This window comes from Polypterus senegalus, chromosome 13 (genome assembly GCF_016835505.1).
Source record: "Polypterus senegalus isolate Bchr_013 chromosome 13, ASM1683550v1, whole genome shotgun sequence".
Taxonomy (NCBI): Eukaryota; Metazoa; Chordata; class Cladistia; order Polypteriformes; family Polypteridae; genus Polypterus; species Polypterus senegalus.
This window is the reverse complement of record NC_053166.1, coordinates 160,092,332-160,111,810: the sequence shown is the minus strand read 5'-3', so window position 1 is coordinate 160,111,810 and position 19,479 is coordinate 160,092,332. Positions and strand designations below refer to the sequence as shown.

The 19,479-nt window shown below is 46.1% G+C and overlaps 1 protein-coding gene across 2 annotated transcripts in view; it reads right to left on the bottom strand.

The window, feature by feature from the left end:
• Window positions 1–19,479, bottom strand: part of abcc1 (ATP-binding cassette, sub-family C (CFTR/MRP), member 1) — a 69,468-nt gene that overhangs the window by 16,534 nt on the left and 33,455 nt on the right. The window contains exons 5-20 of one of the 2 annotated variants that reach the window (XM_039776472.1): window positions 17,202–17,327; window positions 14,788–14,849; window positions 13,928–14,059; window positions 12,679–12,906; window positions 8,673–9,012; window positions 8,468–8,560; window positions 8,184–8,387; window positions 7,896–8,042; window positions 7,656–7,743; window positions 7,332–7,401; window positions 7,101–7,227; window positions 6,849–7,025; window positions 6,586–6,753; window positions 6,314–6,500; window positions 6,129–6,179; window positions 5,252–5,309 (exon numbers count right to left, since the gene is read on the bottom strand). In XM_039776472.1, the coding sequence (XP_039632406.1) occupies window positions 5,252–5,309; window positions 6,129–6,179; window positions 6,314–6,500; window positions 6,586–6,753; window positions 6,849–7,025; window positions 7,101–7,227; window positions 7,332–7,401; window positions 7,656–7,743; window positions 7,896–8,042; window positions 8,184–8,387; window positions 8,468–8,560; window positions 8,673–9,012; window positions 12,679–12,906; window positions 13,928–14,059; window positions 14,788–14,849; window positions 17,202–17,327 (2,258 nt within the window). The remainder of the gene's footprint in view (window positions 1–5,251; window positions 5,310–6,128; window positions 6,180–6,313; window positions 6,501–6,585; window positions 6,754–6,848; window positions 7,026–7,100; window positions 7,228–7,331; window positions 7,402–7,655; window positions 7,744–7,895; window positions 8,043–8,183; window positions 8,388–8,467; window positions 8,561–8,672; window positions 9,013–12,678; window positions 12,907–13,927; window positions 14,060–14,787; window positions 14,850–17,201; window positions 17,328–19,479) is intronic. The other variant, XM_039776473.1, reaches the window with a different exon arrangement.

Below are 19,479 nucleotides of genomic sequence, written 5' to 3'. Positions count from 1 at the left end.
AAGGTTCCCAAGTGCATAGGGACCACCATAATTCTTAAATGGAAGAATTTTGGGACAATTAGAGCTGTCGGCCTAGCCACACTTGGCAATCGGAGGATAAGGGCCATGTTTCTGCAAACTCCATTTGAGCTTTCATGTGTCTGTCTTGGCCACTCTGCCTTAAAGCCTGTGTTAGTGGAGTGTTGCAGTGGTGGTTGTCCTTCTGGATGGTCTTCATATTTTCACACAGGTTCTCTGGAGTGACCATCAACTTCTGGGTGATCTCTTTTATGGCACCCAAAGACTCTCAGATGATGAGAAACAAGATTCTCTAGTCTGAGGAAATTAATTCTAAGCGTCATGTCTTGAGGAAACCAGAAACTGCACATCACCTGTACAATACCATTTCACCTCCACAGGGTGGCAGCACCACTCTGTGGACTTATTTTCCAGGAGCAGGGGGTGAAAGACTTAGACTGGATCGAGGGAAAGCCAATGAGGACAAAACAAAGACAACACAGGAGTAGATTAGGAACAACTCTGAAATGTTCTTAAGTGGCACAACCAAAACCAGAACTTGGAGAGACCTGAAAATCGCTGTCCACTGGTGGTCTCCATCCAACTTGACACAGGTGGAGAGAGGATCGGCAGAGAAGAAATGCAGAAAAATAACCAAATCACTCCTTACTGACAGACCTCAGTATGTTCGTCTCAGGAACTGCAGGTCTGACATTGTGGTCAGCAACACAGGAGCGCCGCATGGGACTGGACTTTCTCTGGTCCTGTTCAGCCAACATAAATCAGACGTCCAATACAACTCGGAGTCCTGCCACATGCAAAAGTTCACTGACGACACTGCTATGGTGGGCTGCATCAGGAGTGGGCAGGAGGAGGAGTATAGGAACCTAATCAAGGACTTTGTTAAATGGTGCGACTCAAACCACCTACACCTGAACACCAGCAAAACCAAGGAGCTGGTGGTGGATTTTAGGAGGACCAGGCCCCTCATCGACCCCGTGACCATCAGAGGTGACTGTGCAGAGGGTGCAGACCTATAAATACCTGGGAGTGCAGCTGGATGATAAACTGGACTGGACTGCCAATACTGATGATCTACGCCAGAGAGGACAGACACGACTATACTTCATTAGAAGGGTGGCGTCCTTCAACATCTGCAATAAGACGCTGCAGATGTTCTACCAGACGGTTATAGGCAGCGCCCTCTTCTACACGGTGGTGTGCTGGGGAGGCAGCATAAAGAAGAGGGACAAACTGGTGAGGAAGGCAGGCTCTATTGTAGGCACTGATCTGGGCAGTTTGACATCCGTGGCAGAGCGACGGGCGCTGAGCAGACTCCTGTCAATCATGGAGAATCCACTGAACAGGATCATCTCCAGACAGAGGAACAGCTTCAGAGACAGACTGCTGTCACCGTCCTGCTCCACTGACAGACTGAGGAGACCCCACACTATGTGACTCTGGTTTAAACGTTAACACAACACAAGATTATAGACTGTTATACCGGCTTTGTACTCTCCACCTTGCTTTTTTTTTTTTTAACTTGCACTGCGCTTTTATTGCTCTTTAATTTAATATTGTTCTTTATCAGTATGCTGCTGCTGGAGTGTGTGAGTTTCCCCTTGGGATTAATAAAGTATCTATCTATCTATCTATCTATCTATCAAATCCAGATGCATGAAGCTTATACTGAAAAGCCCAAGACGACTTCTGGCTGTGACAGCAGCCAAAGTGACTTCAGCAAAGAACTTAGTAAAGGGTCTGAATACTTGTGCCAACGGGATATTTCAGCTTATTTTACTAGCACCTTGTTTTTTGCTTGTTGTTCTTGGGTATTAAGTGTCATTTGAAGGAAAAATGAATTTAAATAAGACTGCAACACAGCAAAATGTGCATAAAACGTGAAGGTGCCGGAATGCCCTCTGAACATTTAGAGCGTATTGAACGCGCCAACATGTTTATCAGTCAATATATTTCTAATGGGGCTACTGACGTGAAATTTACACCAGACATCGGTAACAACCCAAATAATCCACACTTGTGGAATGACACTGGGAATAAGTACTGAACGCGCTTACTGAAATTTATTTAACTCTTTGAGGGCTGAATATTTTTTCCAAAAAAACATATAGTTTCTGAAAAGCAATGATTTCACACAGAAATTAACATAAAACGTCTGCTGCTGCATGCTGCGGCTGCCAGTTTGCCAAGAATGTGCGGCAGACTTGCTGCCAGGCTGTCTTCACGTCACGGTCGCAGTGCATTGCAATCTGGTTCCTACCTCTTACCATTGTTAAGTGGCAGTTCTCTTGGCGAACATTGCCGTAGGCGTGTCAACTACTCGATTAGCTGGGGACCAGTCAGCTGAAGCTGGAACCTCACAATTGTTTTTTAATCACTTGTATCGAAATCGGAGTCCGACAAGTCATAGTCCAGTTCAGAGATTATAGGCAAAATTTCGTCGACGGAGTATTTTGCTTTACGCATTCGCTTTGATCTCTCCATTGTGTCGGTGCCATTTTTGCTCTTGTTTGCACCTTACTACTCACACGAGCGCAGAAAATCTCGGTCAAACCAATGAAACTAACTTTCCTTCTAGCAACAAGAGTCCAACTAAAACATAACGGTTTGTTTTGGCACAGTTTACAGTTGATAACCATCATCAACTCCTCCTTTTGACAAAAGTCGACATCAGCCCTAAAAGAGTTAATATGCAGTAGAAAAGCCTTTGTTGGTGATGACACCGTCAAGACGACTCCTGAAAGGAGAAACGAGTCGCATGCATTGCTTAGGTGGGATTTTGGCCAATTCTTCCACACAAATCATCTTCAAATCTTGAAGGTTCCGGCGGCCTCGTCTATGAACTCTGCTCTTCAGTTCTTTCCATTGATTTTCAATCAAAGATTCAAGTCGGGCGATTGACTGACTGGCCCATTTTAGCGGCTTCTTTATTTTCTTTATTCACTGAAACCAACCGAGAGTTTCCTTGGTTGTGTATTTGGGATCCTTGTCTTGCTGAAATGTCCCCCATTTGTTTCATCTTCAGCCTCCTAGCAGATGGCAGAAGATTCTTATCAAGAATGTCCCGCTACATTTCTCCATTCATCCTTCTTTCAAATCCATGAAGTCTGCCAGTGGTGTTTTTGGGGTGATGTTGTGCAGGGCCATTTCTCCTCCAAACATGGTGACATCCAAAGAGTTCAATTTTGGTCTCCTCTGACCAGACTCTACTCTCCCAGTATTTAACCGACTTGTCCAAATGTTGCGCAGCAAACTTTAAACGTCCTTCAAGGTGTTTTTTCTTCAGCAGTGGAGTCCTGTGCGGTGAGCGTGCATAGAGGCCATGGTGGTGGAGTGCATTACTTACTGGACCTTCTAATTCCAGGTCTTTCTGAAGCTCTCATTGAGTGGTCCTTGGCTCTTTGGATTCATCTTTTGACTCTTCTGTCAGAAATCTTGCAAGGAGTATCTGGTCGTAGCTGCTTTATGGTGAAGTGATGTTCTTTCCTCTTGCGGATTATGACCCTAACGGTGCTCACCGGAACATTCAGAAGTTTAGAAATACGTCTGTCACCAATGCCATCAGTGTGTTTTGCGAAGGTCTTGAGAGAGCGCTTTGCTTTTACCCATCCTGAGATGCTTCTTGTGTGACACCTTGGTGATGGACAGGCCATCACTTAGGTCTAAAGCAGTGGATATTCATTTGCACTGATCGGGGGCTATCAGGATTGACAGATGTCAGCTGATTTTTTGGCATTCAAGGCCCGTTTGCACCGCCTTTTCTTCATGCGTTCAATATTTATTCCCTGTGTCATTCCACTTTATTACACATAACTTCATTTATGGACTTACTTGTTTTGATTTCTTTGTATGTGTGGATTACTTGGGTTGTTACCGACATCTGGTGTCAATTTCTTGTCAATAGCCCCATTAGAAATATATTTACTGAGAAAAATGTCGCTGCATTCAATACTTATGTTCCCTGCTGTAAAGCTCTGGCAAGCTCAAATGGGACTTCTAACTATTATGAAGGACAGCCGGGTCCCATGCCCAGCAGGGACACCCCTGCTGCTTATTTTCAGGCGGAGCCACCATGAGCAGTCCAGTACCTCTCCTGGGACGCTTGGTGGCAGCCTCCATGGCTGACGGTGATTCCCCAACCACCCACAGAGCTCCATGGGAGATGGAGTCCTCCACAGCCTGGTTGGGGGCTCGGATGGCCGCTAGGGGGAGCTGCATGGACTCGGCAGCCTGGCTGGACGAATCTTCAGCCCCACCCGGAGGTGCAATTAGGACCAGGTGGTCAAGCACCTGGAACACTTCTGGATGGGTTATAAAAAGGGCCAACCACCTGCACTCAAAGAGCCAGAGTTGGGAGGAAGGAGACGAAGCTTGAGGAGTGGTGGTGGTGGTAGAGGAAGAAAAGTGTGTTGTGCTTTCAGTGTGTGCTTTGGGAAGATGTGTCCCACAGCTGAAGAAAAATAAAAGTCTTTACTTTTTATACGTGCCTCCGTGTCTATTTGTGTCGGGTCAGGCACCTATATAGCGCCTTTGTTACACTATTCGTCCATCCATTTTCTCACCTACTTATGCCATTCAGGTTTGTCTATGCCAGCTGTACTGGGTGCAAAGCAGGAACCGTTGATAATTGCCACCCACTCACCCACACAGACACACAAACGTACTTAACATTCACGTCTTTAGGGGGTGAAGGATCACTGGTGTAACAAGCCATGGGGAGACAACGCAAACTCCACAAGGACACTGCGTGAGCCGGGATTGGAACCCTAGAGCCTGGAAGTGTGAGGTAGCAGGAATATCAGTCTGACTTCATATTCATGAATTTAAAAATTACACTAAAGTGACTTGCCAGGTGGGCGGCACGTTGGCGCAGTGGGTAGCGCTGATGCCTCGCAGTTAGGAGACCAGTCGTCTGGGTTCGCTTCCTGGGTCCTCCCTGCATGGAGTCTCCATGTTCTCTCCATGTCTGCGTGGGTTTCCTCCCACAGTCCAAAGACTTGCAGGTTAGGTGCATTGGAGATTCTAAATTGTCCTTGGTGTGTGTGCCCTGCCCGGGGTTTGTTTCCTGCCTTGTGCCCTATGTTGGCTTGGATTGGCTCCAGCAGACCCCCCGTGACCTTGTAATTAGGGTACAGCGGGTTGGATAATAGATGGATGGTTGGACTTGCCAGGTCTAATGTGTGAACAGAACAGGCTGCTGTAACATTCCCGCTGCCCACCGCACCAGACAGACCTGAACAGGGATCCATTCTCCAGGACCTTCGGATCTTTGGTGGTTGGGCTGTTAGGATCTGCAAATTCACACAATAAAAAAAAAAGGCACACTTTTAGTTCCAATTGTATTCAGTTTCAGTTGCCTTTACCTCCCAGCACACACCCAATCACCTTTAGCACACTGAGTGCTTTTCATTTACAGAGGAAAAATACTTTGCTTGAATGCATTTTTAATATTTCAGACCGTTTCAGTTTTTTTGGTGCTTTTTATTTATAGCACTTCCTGAAAAAGTAAAATTTCCTGTGCAAATTCCAGTAAAGCTTCATCTTGTAAAGACCTTAATATGACAGGCCAAGATGCAAACAAATCTACTCAGAAATAATGAAATAAATAAACAGTCATCAGGCAGCTATGAACTAGCAGGCCGAGTGGAGGCACAAGTTCCAAATTCTCTGAATTAAGAAGAAATGGTGCAGCCCGCCCCCCCACAACTGAAGCCAGGGGGCGCTGCGGTGGTTCTAGGACTACTTGTGCAGCACTCCAATCCCAATGCAGGGCGAGCACTCAGACTTCTGCCCAGAAAGACGCCAGATCTGGCGAGGGGAGAACCAAACAGCGTGGTGGGATTAGTTTGGCCAAATCTGGGTGAGGACCCCTCAAGGGCTGAATGAGGCATTGCAAGGTTACCATTCAGTCACCCACAGGATGACAAGCTCGGCATTGAATTGGTTTTAAAGTAAATGCCTCAGAGAAGGGCATCTTTCGGGGCAGAAGAATTTCCAAATGACACCACATGCAAGGGGAGGGGGAGAGATGAGAGAGAACAAAGGAAAAAGATAAAAAATAAATAAATAAATCATTCAGCAAGCGGAGTGGGGCCCAGACAGCCACAAACCTTCCGCCTCCTCTTTTACTTCCTCCTCCTCCTCCAAGACCAATTCCTGTCCTGCACAGCAAGAGGAAATGGGAAAGAGTCACCATCAGCTTGTCTACTAGCAAGTGAACCCGGATCATCCCAGAAGGTCCAATGGCACCCATCTAATTGGAGGATTTTGGAGTGAACCTGACTCAAACCCTCACCTTCATTTGGCTTGATGGCGTCTCCCTGCTCGGCCCCAGCATATGTGCGCAGAAACTCGGCAAAGGCACCTCCCTGGTCTAGAAGCTCCTGGTAGGACCCGGTCTCTGTGATCTGCCCATCCACCATCACCAGTATGAGGTCCATTTGGGGTAGGTAGCTCATTCCGTGGGTCACTAGGACTCGCGTCTGCAGGAGATCCAGACATCAGCACATTCCCAAAAGGCGTCCAGTCCAAATAACATCCCTAAGACAGGCCACACGTCCCTCTCACCTTGCCTTGCAGTATCCCCTTGGGGCCAACGACTTTATCAAAGATGTGCTTCCCGACATGGGCATCGACAGCAGAAAGAGGATCGTCAAGCAGATAGATGGACGTATCGCAGTAGACCGCACGTGCCAGGCTCACTCGCTGCTTCTGCCCACCAGACAGATTGACACCCTACAAAGAAGGGAGCACATCACCTTAAAAATCCAAGACGACACCTGCACAGTTTGGGACTGAAACAACAAAACACCAAACCACAAACCACTTACCTTCTCTCCAATTTCAGTCTCGTCTCCTGCTGGCAGAACTTCAAGGTCAGGCCGGAGGGCACACACATCGAGCACCTGCTGGTACCAGGACTCATTCTTTGGACGGCCAAAGAGGATGTTGCCTTTCAGGGTGGCATTCTGGATCCACGCTTGCTGGGGAACGTAAGCCACCGAACCCTTGAGGGGAAGGAAGAACAAGAGTCAGACAAGAGGCTATGAGGCTACAAATGAATGAGATAACACGGGCTGTACCTTAACGTAGACAAGGCCATCTTTCTTCTCCATCTCCCCCAGCAGCGCAGAAAGCAGCGACGACTTGCCGGAACCCACATGGCCCACCACAGCCACTAAGGCGCCCTCTGGTATCGTCACATTAACCCTGCACAAGAGAGTAAGAGAGTAAACGTCCACATGGGAGTGCCCAGCAGCTTTCCTTTGGAGCCACCAAGAGGACGGACACATGCCCGCAAGATGCCTGCTCACCTCTTAAGGATGGACTCATCGTCTTTTGACCAGCTGAATGCACCGTTGACAACAACAATGCTGTTTGGTGCTGCAAAGGAAAAGAACATTGTCAGGCTAGGAAGGGGTTCATCAATACATTCACGCTGCCCAAAGTGACTTCCAAATATCAAATGTACAACCGTTTGAAGTGACTTGCTCAAAGCTTGAACCTGAAACATTTTAAAATCACTAGGGGGCACACCGCCTGGACTGGCAGCAGGAGGCCACATCCCACCATGTCAATTTCAGAGGTTGTGTACAAAAAAAAACAACTTTATTGAAGATAACGATAAGACGACTCACATCCAGTAATGGCCTTGCGGTCCACGTTGTCCTCGTCCAGCTCCTCGTGAGATAAGAAAGCACAAAGCCGTTTCATCGAGACGCTAGCCTTCAGCCAAAACAAAGAAGTTGGGAATGATGGGTTAAAAAAAAAAAAAACACCAACACCATGGTAGCTCTTTAGGTTTTCCCCTCACTAACCAGATGCCCAATTCATAGATGAACAGCACATGGACCCCCACATACCCGCATCGCACTCACCTGTACAATGCTGCTTATAACCATCGGCAACATATTGAGAGGGAAGCGCAAGATATTGAAGAGCGCCAAAGAGACAAAAGCCTTCTGTGCATCGAGGACGTTCTTCTCATCCACCAGCACATACACAGCAAACGTGGACAGGGCAACCTGCAAGGAGAAGAGGAAGGCATCACCTTTCACATTTCAGCCTCACTACTCCAGGATAAGCCTCCCAAATGTCAGCAGTGCTTAATTAGGGGGGCCAGTGACAAAGGGGGAGGCACAGAAGGGTGTTTGGGTTTCACTCACCAGAAAAGGGGCGCACACCCATGTAAACGTGGCCACAGCTGACAGGTAGGCACTCTTCTTTAGCACCTTCAGCTCGCTCTCCCTAATTTCTAGCACCTTGCCCTTGAATGCCAGCTCCCAGGCATAGAGTTTGAGCACCTTGATCCCGTTGAGGACTTCATTCATCAGCTTGATCCGGTTGTCCTTGTTCTTCATCTGAGCAACCTGCAAGATGGAGGACACCAAATCAGTAAGAAATGCTGGCACAAAAATACCGTCTACCATTAGAGACTAGATACGGTCACCTGATAGGTTTTGGACTTCATTGCAATAACTGCATTCACTGGGACCAACAGGATCATGACAGCCAGGCCAGCCAGGACAGAAGCACCTAAATTCTAAGGGGGGAAAAAGAAAATGATCTAAAACAAGTGTAACAGCTCAGTGGAAAACCCCATACTTGGGAAGCCACCTTGTTCTTAAGGTGCCGATCAACCTTGAACCATCTACCTGCCACAGGAAGTACAGTGCCAAGATGACCTGCAGAGGTGCCGACCAGATCATGTTGACATAGGTGACGAGATCCATGAAGCGCTGGGCATCGACTGACATGAGGTTCACAATCTCCCCAACAGTGGAGGTGCGGCGAGCCGCATTGGTGATGATCATCGCCTTGCGATACACGGCTCCCACAATGGCGGTCCGCAGTCGCATGCCTGTCACGAAGCACACATGGAAATATTGCTGCAAGATAAGCGTCTGCACGCAGGCACACACAAAAAGTAAGGCAGTGTAGAAGTAGCCGTGCCAGGAGGGGGCGCTGGAGTTATTCACAAAGCGAATCAACAGCCTGCAAAGGAAAGGATAAAAGAGAAGGTCAGGTGTGGGTCGTGGAGGAGCACAAGGCGGTGGTCGGCATGAGGGGTGTATAAAGAGACACGCGCAAAATGCGGACTCAAAATTCTTATCCTGTCTCCCCTGAATCAAACTCTCCTCGACTAACATCTTCAACTGGAAACAGACATGCTTTAGCCGAAATGCGAGTCTGCCAACCTGGCAAGTGTGCCAAAGACGAGCCGGAAAAGTTTAGTTTGCAGTGTCAACTACATACCACATGCCCTGGCCACTCGGATAGTCTGGTGCAAGGGTGGGTAATGTCAGTCCTGGAGAGCCGCAGTGGCTGCTGGTTTTTGCTCCAACCCAGTTTCTTAATGAGAAGTCAGTTATTGCTGATGAAGAACGTATCTCTCAAGTACCATTTTGATGCTTCATTTTAGTGGTCTCGCTTGTTAAGGTTCCCACCCTCGATTGCTTATTTCAATCTTGAACAGCTGCATTCACTGCTTTAATGGGCGCTTATTAGCAATAAGATGTAAATGACAATGTAGCCTGCAGTTCTCCATCTAGCGAGTTTCCATTTGCATCTGTGTGTGTTCATCACGCACTGTCTGGTTTAATAAAACACTTAACAGAAAATGCGACAGACTGAAAAATGATCCATTTTAGGCTTCAAATCATTTGGATGATATCCTTGTAAAGGAAAAAAAAACCTCCAATATAAGAACCTTACATTGCAGACTAACAAACCATAAAGTTAAAAAAAGGTCTGAAATTGGACCTTTCTAATAAATCAATTGGGTTGGAATGAAAACCAGTGCCTACTGTGCCTCTCCAGGAGCGACATTAGCCACTCCTGGTCTGGTACTTCCGATGGAAATTCCTACTCAGTAAAATCAGGAAACAATCTGATGAAATATTAAATCTTTGAACTCCCCCTGTTTACTAACACCCGCTGAATGCTCAGTGAAATTTTTTGTTTTGCAAGGCACTATATAAATGTATTTCTTGATATTTCAGGTATGCACTGAGGCTCCACGCTACATCACCAAATGGACATTTCTCCCCCAATCACAAATTCTTAAAGACATTCAATTCAGAAAATATTCAGACCCTCTCGCTTTGTGCACACTTTAATATATGTTTTGGATTACATTTTAAATTGATTTTAATCCAACATTGTTGCCCGTCAATCTACAGTCAATAACCCGTAATGACAAAGTCCATTTTCAGAAAGAAATGTCTTAAAAATTAAAACTGAAATCTCGCATTTCTGGAAGTATTCAGAGTGTTTGATGTGGCCCTCCAAAAACTGCTCAGTTCCCTCCCGTTTGCTTTAATTCTCCAGGAGATGTTTCTAGAGCTTGACTGGAGTCCACCTGTGGCAAACTGAACTGACAGGACATCCTGTAGAAAGGCCCACGTGTCCCTGCGTACAGAAGGTCCCACAATCCACACTGCATATCAGGACAAAACCCAAGTCATGAAGTCCAAGGAACTCTCTGCGGACCTCCATGATCAAATTGAGAGAAAGAGAAAAACAAAAAAAACCCCATGTCTAAAGCCGTAAATGTTCTCAGGAGCACCATGGCCTCATGGACTGTGAAATGGAGGAACTCTTCGTAGAGTTGGTCAACTCGCCAAAGTAAGTAACCTGGCAAAAAGGGTCCTGGTGATGGAGGTGATCAAGGACCCAATGATTACTCTAACGGCTTCAGATGACTTCTGCTGAGAGGAGGACAGGGACGGCCATCTCAACAGCACTCTTTATCAAATGAGGCTTTCACGGTAAGTCCCACATGGCACTTGCCAATTGGCATTAGAGTACGAGGTAAAATGACACACAAATTGAACTCCTTAGGCAGAACTCCAAGCACTGGGCCTGGCGAAGACCAGGCACTGCTCATCACCTGCCTAACACTATGCCTACGGTGGAGCACAGCGGTGGCAGCATCATGCTATGGGAGAGCAGGGATAAGTGGAATGGGAAGAATTAAGGGAAAGATAAATGCAGCTAAACACAGAGTAGTCATTAAAGAAAACCTACTCCAGAGAGCACACCAGTTCAGAGTGGGCCGATGCCGGAGTGGCTTCAGGACAAGTCTCCGAGTGTCTTTGAACGGTCCAGCCAAAGCACAAACTTAAAACACATGTGTGGAAAGACCTTAAGATGGCAGTTCACAGACACTTCCCTTCCAATCAAAAGGAGCTTGAGAGGATCTGCCAGGGAGAATGGGATAAACTGCCCAAATCCAGGTGTGCGAAGCTTACAGACAAATTACCAAGAAGACTCAAAGCAGGAACTGCTGCCAAAGGCGGTTCCACAAAATACTGAATTAAGTTTCTGAATACTTGTAGGAATTTGGTAACATTTCTGAAAGCATGTTTGTACTTTGTCATTATGGGTCAACTGTGGGTAGACTGATGAGCAAATATGGCAACATGGATCCATTAAATATATAGTGGGAGCAGAAAGAGAAGGGGTGTGAATAATTCCTGAATCCACTGTAAGATGGCACTATAGAAAATGATTCCTTGATACTTCAGTAATACATTTTTGGCTCCACACTATACTGCCAAAGGGGACAATGACTCGGTGGTCTACAGATGCAGCACCTATGTGGTGTTCTTGCCACATTGCAAAGACAGGCATGTAAGGTGTGGAACATGGCCCGGACACCAATGGTTCACCAACATACATTTATTATACATAGTTCTCTATTTACAAGTGCCACACAACCCCAAAGTCCAGGCCTTTACCCTAATAACACCACTCTTCAGTCCGCCTCCTTTCCTCTCCTACCGAGCTCCGTCCTTCTCCACTCCCGACTCAAGCCAACTAATGGAGGGAGGCGGCCCCTTATATAATCACCCGGACGTGCTCCAGGTGCCTCCCGATTAACCTCTGCCGGCACTCCCCAGTGTGGCGTAAGTACCAGCTGCGCACCCAGAAGCATTCCGGGTGTCCCTGGTCGTCTTCCCCCCAGCACTTCCGGGTGTGGCAAAAGTGCTGAGGACCAGGGCTCGCCAGGGATCGGGGTGCCCCCGGGCAGTAACCACGGGCCCCTAAAGGTTTGAGCTTCCAAACTCAGTTCCCGTGGTCCCCAAAGCCACCAGGGCGGTTGCCCTCTCGTGGTCTGCAGAAGGCGTAATCCCTCCTCCGCTCCTTCTGGGCATCCCGGCTGGGTGCCACCCCCAGCCGCTTGCCACAAAAGTTATCTGGCCACTATAATGGAGCAGGGGCTGCCTGGATAGAGACCCCCAAGTTAGACTAAGATAGACTGAGAATGTCATGTTAGCAAACAGCCAAAAAGAAACAAAAATAAATGCTGTGGCTAACTAGTAAGCATTGTTCCCCCCCCCCAACTAGCTAGAGGCTGTCGGGTTCACTCCCACTTGAGTGACCTTCATGAATTACTTCACCTGCTGGTGCCCCCTTTTTGGGAGTGTGACAGCCTTGCTACTACACACTGCGATTTGAAAGATTGTACCAAATATATACAAAATGCAAATGGTGTGCCTGGGAAGGTTGGATTATGCCTCACACTTGATGGTGGAGGTGGGATAAGCTCCAGGTCCCTCAACCCTGAACTGGATTAAGTAGACGTTACAATTTTAAGTTATGTAACCAGATAGGTAGTTAAAGGGCTACACTCCCAAAAATCCAAGAGACACCTACTTTAGGATTTCCGGTCCAACAAACATGAGCAGGTCATGGACCAACTTGTAGGCAAAGGTTACAAAGAAGTAAGGCCCAAAGGTGTAGCAGAGAGCCAAGAAGAGTGACGGCTCCTTGTTCTTCTTGTGACGTTTCACCAAGAGGATTTCTTCTTCCTCCAGCCTGTCATCTTTTTCTGCTGCAGTGGCTTTATTTGCACGTTTTGGGGAGTACACCGTCTCAAGAGACCTGCAGATAAAGCACGGAAGAGTGAAAGGCTGAAGTGTCAGACTGGACAAGAAGAGACTCTGCGTTCAGACTTGTGTGGGAAGCTGGCCAGTATCTGGAGTTCTCACTAATGCCCCCTAGTGACCACTAGGTTTTGAACAACAGGTATGTAACCCCAATAAGCACAGGCTGCACCAACCAACCCCTCGCACCTTGACTCATTGAGCCAGCAGTCCAGATGGCTCGGATCTTAGCTGCATCTTAGATGAAATGCATCTCAGAAGTACATCCACCAAAGGACCACTGCACAAAAGTGTATTTTAGTTGACGTATGTGCGTCCCTAAGCAAACAGCAACGACCCACTTACCTGCTGGAGAGCCGCTGACTGGCTTCCATATCTGCCATTCCAAGCCACTGGATTAGAAAGCAAAGCACACAGGGAATCTTCAACAGCCTTTATAGCAAACCAAATCACTAAGTCAGTGTGCCATTAACAGGAGACGAGTGTGTAGCCCACTGGTCAGGGGTCTGCTCCCAGGATGCCCCACACTAAACCAAGCCCAGTCACCCATCATTGTTGGACTGAAGCAGCATGTGTACTGCTGGGCTGTCATGTGTGTTTATTTCAGTATTTAAATCCTTCCCGGTCGCTCAGTTTCTGGCTTCAGAATCCAGCGTGGGCACGGTCAAATGTAAAAGTTGGCAAAGTACTAGCAAGTGCGGGTGTGCGTGCATGAATGAAGCCCCATGTCCCCCCTTCTCGTCAAGGAAACCACAGGGTGTGCCTTGAACTAAACACTTCCAGGATAGGATTGGGTCCTCATCTGTGCTGAAATGTTGATTGTTTGTATATTTGGAAATTCACAGACTGAGAATCCAAATGCGACCACCAAAATGCTGACACTGGCAGGCTGGTCAACTCTTAACACAACCAACTTTAAATGGCGTGTTCCAATCTCTCCTGTGCCTGAAGGGCTGAATTCTCAGAACTTAACAGTCCACGTCAGACAAATCTCACCCAACTAAAACACCATTACTTACCTCTTGGCCTTGGCACATTGCTGCTTCCATCTGTGGCACAGCTGGGGCACCACTATTAGAGACTTGTCATCTTCGTTTAGAGTCCACAGGTCCTGCTCTTCCAGGGGTTTCTTGTATCCCTTGACCATCATCCTGGTGGGGCGGAAATGTGACAACAGTGATGTAATCAAAGCTGGAGAGGTCAGCACAAGTCTGGCACACAGCCTGATCCATGGGATGGACATGCTCAAGTGCGCTTGGCCCACTGGGATACGCATGCCGTCAAGTCAAGTGAAAGGTGACTGTGGTGTTCATCAGCAAACCCCAGGACGTACAGTACATCCTCATCTGTCACCCCATTTTTCACCCTTTTGAGCGATCAGAATCCTTTCATTAGTAATGGGTAGCACAAAAGGTGGCAGGGTCACCACACCACGCCACCTGACCAAAGCCATTCTTGCTCTCCTCACAAAAGAACACAAGATGGGCTTCTCCCAGTAAAGTTCAGACTGAGAAAGAGAACTTGCAGGAAGGTGAACTGCATGGGTAGCATTTAGTTATGCCAGCCATTTAGCTGCCATAGTGACCTGGCAGACAACTTTCAAACCCTGAAAAGCAGAGCGGTGACCAAAAAAAAAAAAAAAAAAAAAGACAACATAGGAAAGATGACGTTTTATAAGGTAGCCAATGGGGTGCGCATTACTCAATGAATGGACGATACCAGGCTTTTGAAAGAAGAAATTTATATAGCATCTTCCATAGGAAAAATTATACGAGAAAGCCATTAACGTGGAGACCACCGAATGTTCAGTTAAAGATAAGCCCACAGGTTCAGAATTCTAAGCAGATAATTGCAATGGAAAAAATGAAGACAGGAATACCTTGAAATCCACCAAAACGTAATCCTGGACAGAAAGCTGGAGCCTGACTCGGGACATGGATTCTAGAGGGATCGGTGAAGGAAAAAATATAAAAATAAAATATAAAAATCAAGCAAGGCAAACTAAAGTGCCCCAAAGTCCATTAAACCAACATGGAAAAAACATTCGGGATACACACTTTTGGGGAGAGTTAAATGGGGAAAAAATTACTGGATGGATGGGGCACATCTGGAATGCAAATACCAATGAACTGAGTTGGGCTTAGGAGGAGAAGTTAAATGGCAATGCCTCTGAACTGATTGAAGGGTGCAAAAGTGCTGGAGGAGGAGTCAATAGAGGAGACAGGTCAGAAATAAATGGGACAAATGGGAGGGAATGGAAATGGAAACACTGACTGACAGGTAACTGGGAATGAGGTGGAGGATTTGATTGGATTACAGGTCTCCAAACAGGGGTGAGGTCTGTATTTGAAATAAAAATCCATCCATCCATTTAGTGAACTTCCTTTATACACCAAAAATCAGTTAAACCCACATGGAGAAAACCAAAAGACACATCTGGGAAGAGTTAAGTGGGAATACCAATGGCCTGAGGGAGAGCAGCCCATCTGGAGTGAAAGAGAGAGAAGAGGGAGGCATGAATACCAATGAATCGGGCACCTCTGGACCAGAGGGAAAGTTAAGCAGGAATGACACTGGATTGAGAAGAAGGTTCATCACACTGGGAAGAGTTAATGGAGAAGACTATGATGAGGGAAAGGAGTCAATAGAAACAATGACACATAAAACAAAGACCAATGAGGGGCCCGAATGAGCTAAAGCAAAATTGATGAGTGGAAAGAACACACACACACGGGCAACATGGGAAGAGGAAGTAAACAATAAAGTGTAATGGTGATAGAATGCGGGAGACTGGGATGAGGTGTAAAAGTTCATATTGAATGGACCAATGGAGGGAGGCCACTTGAGCCAAGGAAAGAAGTTAACATGAACCACACTTGGTTAAGTGCAAATACCAAATGACTGATGGAGGCAGGTGGCATCTGACATGAGGGTGAAGATGAAAGTGTGAATACCAGTGAACTGATGGTGACGGGCACGGCTGAGATTTGTGGAGAGACTTAATGATAGCAGTAAGGCATAAATTCACTGGAGAGGAATTCATAAGGCAGACTGATTCAAAAAGAACAGGGACCAGTGAGGAGCTCAACTGGGCTGATGGGAAAATAGTTAAATGGGAACGGAGATGGACTAATGGAAGGGACACTTGGGGTTTGAAGAGGAGCAAAGATGCATTAACAGAGAGGTGAAAAAGAGATGAGAAGAATAAAGTTTAAAAAGGGAACACAGATACACACGGGCAACGTGGGCAGAGGAAGCAAATTATTACTAGCATGTTAAGGGAAGCTCTAAGGGAGCCTAGAATGAGATGGAGGAGATGGGCTGATGGAGGGAATGCAGATATACTGTTGGAGGGGCAACTGGGATGAAGTGGAGGACTGGAATGAATAACAGATCTCCTAACGTTGGAGAAGAAAACATTTGAAATGACAATCTCTGCACTAATCCATTTAGTGACCTTTCTTACTCCACCAAATGTTAACTAAACCAAAATGGAGACAATCCAGTGAGAGTAGCAGATCTGGGAAGAGTTCAGTGGGAACACCAATGGACAGACTGGAGTGGAGTGTAACTGGAGTAAAAAGGAGGAGGTGAGCGTGAATACCAGTGAAATGAGGGTGAACCGAACAATGGTGACCAACTGCGAAGTCGGGGATGAGTTGGAGAATTTAATAAGGGATTGAGGTGCAATTAGAACTGAGGGAAGGAAGTCAGATAGACTGAGAGTCAACCGGGGACAAGGATTTAAGGGGGCCACTTCTGAAAGTAAAATCAATCCTTAAAATCTAATCTTAAAACATTATGGAGCAATGACTTTCAATAAAATGACATGACTAATAAAGAGGATGAAGAGAATCCATCCATCCATTATCCAACCCGCTATATCCAACTACAGGGTCACGGGGGTCTGCTGGAGCCAATCCGGATGAAGAGAATGATTCAGTTAATTAATTTGATGGGATGATTAAATGTAAACCTAATCCACCCCATTAGCCCCAGAGACCAATAGAGCAATGATTGGTCTCCTTCAAGCAGTAGGCTTTACTGAAGGAAAACTCCCATCAAGATCTGTAACTCAGGGCCATTTTAATGCATGGGCACACTGGGGCCCCACGAGCATAAGGGCCCACGTTTTTTCTGATGCCTATGCATGTTTGTTTTGCTATCAAAATGGGGGCCTCAGTGCCCAACTTTGCCCAGGGGCCTATGTTGCTATTAAGATGGCCCTGCTGCAACCTGAGCAATAACCTCCCAAATCAGTGCAGCACACCCACCGACTCCCCCAATACTTACTGCGTCCTTTCCAAATTCTGAGAAGAAGGGAGGCTGGTCTGTGAAACAGGCGAGTAACAGCTGGATGAGCAGCAGGGCATAGTAAATGTAAAAGGTGGTATAGCTGAACACGTAGACTCTTGAAGGCTGGGGATCCAGGGAAAGAAGAAAAGGAAGAGCGTTAGAAAATGAATTAAAGCCAACACATTACATGAGCTTGGAGAATGGGAAAAAAAAAGTGATCATCTCGTCCCTTCACTGCCACAGTGAACGGCAAAGGAGAAGACCTCTGCTAAGGGAACCTAAAGACTTACAGTAGGTATCTCATGGAGCTGTGAGAAATTATCAGACACTAGACCTTAGAAGACTTCCTAGTTCCCCCACAAACCCATCCTTCATACACTAGTAAACTCCTTGGTTTAATGAATTGAGAGTGGGGGAGAAACCAGGTTTCATACGAAGGGCAGACACATGATGGTCCAAAAGGCAGAGAGGATCACAGGCACCTAATAAGGGAAGCTTTAAGCAGAACCAAGCAGTGTGTCGCACCAATCTTTGGCCCTTTTCTGTGAAAATGTCACAAGACTACCTTACAAAATAGGAGTTCCCAGTGGGACAATTTGAAGAAAACAATGCTAACCCATTTCACCAAGTTGTGGCCTAAAGTGAACCTCTCTTATGTTTAACGAGTCAGTTATACGTTTCACTTTCTGCGATTTCGCTCACCTTTGATCTCATTATGCATGGACCACAACATATCAAATCGAGAGCCATCTTGTGTTTCTCTGCAAATCCCAACCAGAAATTCATCTAAGTGCAACGAAATATCTTGAGTCGTCTCAAGCAGGAACTTTGAACATTTCCCTAACATGTCTCTCATTGTACCTTCCTTGCATGTGACATAGTTTTGCTTAATGCGCTTTCTTAATGGGCCGCACAGTGTCCAAATCCATGCCAAGTCAATGTCTGGGTACAGTTAGCACATTCTTCCCATATCTCTGTGCATTTTCTCTAGGTACTTTGATTTTAATTAGCAATTCTAAATTGGCATCTAAATTTGTGCAAGTCAGTGCCACAGTGGGCTTCTAGTCCATCCAGGGATGGTTATCTGCCTTGTGCCCAGTGCTACTAGGACTGGCACCAGTCTTCTATGAATGTGTTGGATTATCTTTGCTTATTTATGCTCATCAATGTAGTAACAGAGAAGTCTCTGGGGTGGGCAAGGATAGGAGGTAATGGCAGGACTTAAAGGAGAACAGTCACGTTTTTCAGTCTTTAAATTGCAAAAGTACCCTTTGGTGTGGAAGCTTTGAAAAAAGATATTGTGTCGGTGACATCACTGGTCAAGTAATGACTTGTGGGAAGAATTCAAATCCCAAAGACAGAAAAACTTGACTGATCCCCTTTAAGTTTCCCTTATTGAGGAAAAGCAAACCAATGTCTGGTATAATTGGCAGAACATGAAGAAGCCACTGGAATGAAGGTGTCAGGGGACAAAGCCCCCTTCTGTACCACTAACAGAGCGCGGACAGTCTCTGCAGATATGAAGACAAAAATTCCACTACTAATGCTGCTACCGTGTACACAACCACGAGTGAGTATTTAACGCTTTATGATCCAAAGAATCTTCACGACTGCACTGAATGATTAGGACATCCCACCACCAGGGGTCAGCACTGGAACAGGCCAAGCCAATCCTAATGCTGTATTCATATGCTAACAGATATACAGTAAAGACAAAATTTCCACTTTCGGAAATTCCATTTGAATGTTCTACGAGCTCAGAACTAAAAGTCAGACATTTCTCAAATCTGAGATGCAACACTAACCTTTCACCTTAGTTAACAAAAAATATAACCTGGACAGGCAAAAATGAAATGCTGTTGGTCAGATTACATTTGGAGTGAAGAGATACACATTTAATTAATTAACATTGCTCTTTATTGCCAGGAAATATTCAGTTTAACTTTATTTGCCTTTTTTATCCCCCCCATACCAAGTAAGAAATCAACAGCGATCTGGCGTTGTTTAAAATAGTCTGACCGGAAACACATTGTGAATGCATTAAGGGGGAAGTTGAAATCTGAGAGAGCTGGGATAGTCCAAGAGCACGTGAACATGGCAGAATATAACGCAACAGCTCAACCAGCAACAATGGACTGGGAGAAAGACCCCAGAATTAACCTCCACCCCTGTAACATAAATTTAATATGTCACGGTGCAAATCTATTTTATAAATCTGTCTTTTTTATCTCACATGCACAGTTGACAGAGTCAGATTTAGAAGACAGGAGTTCAC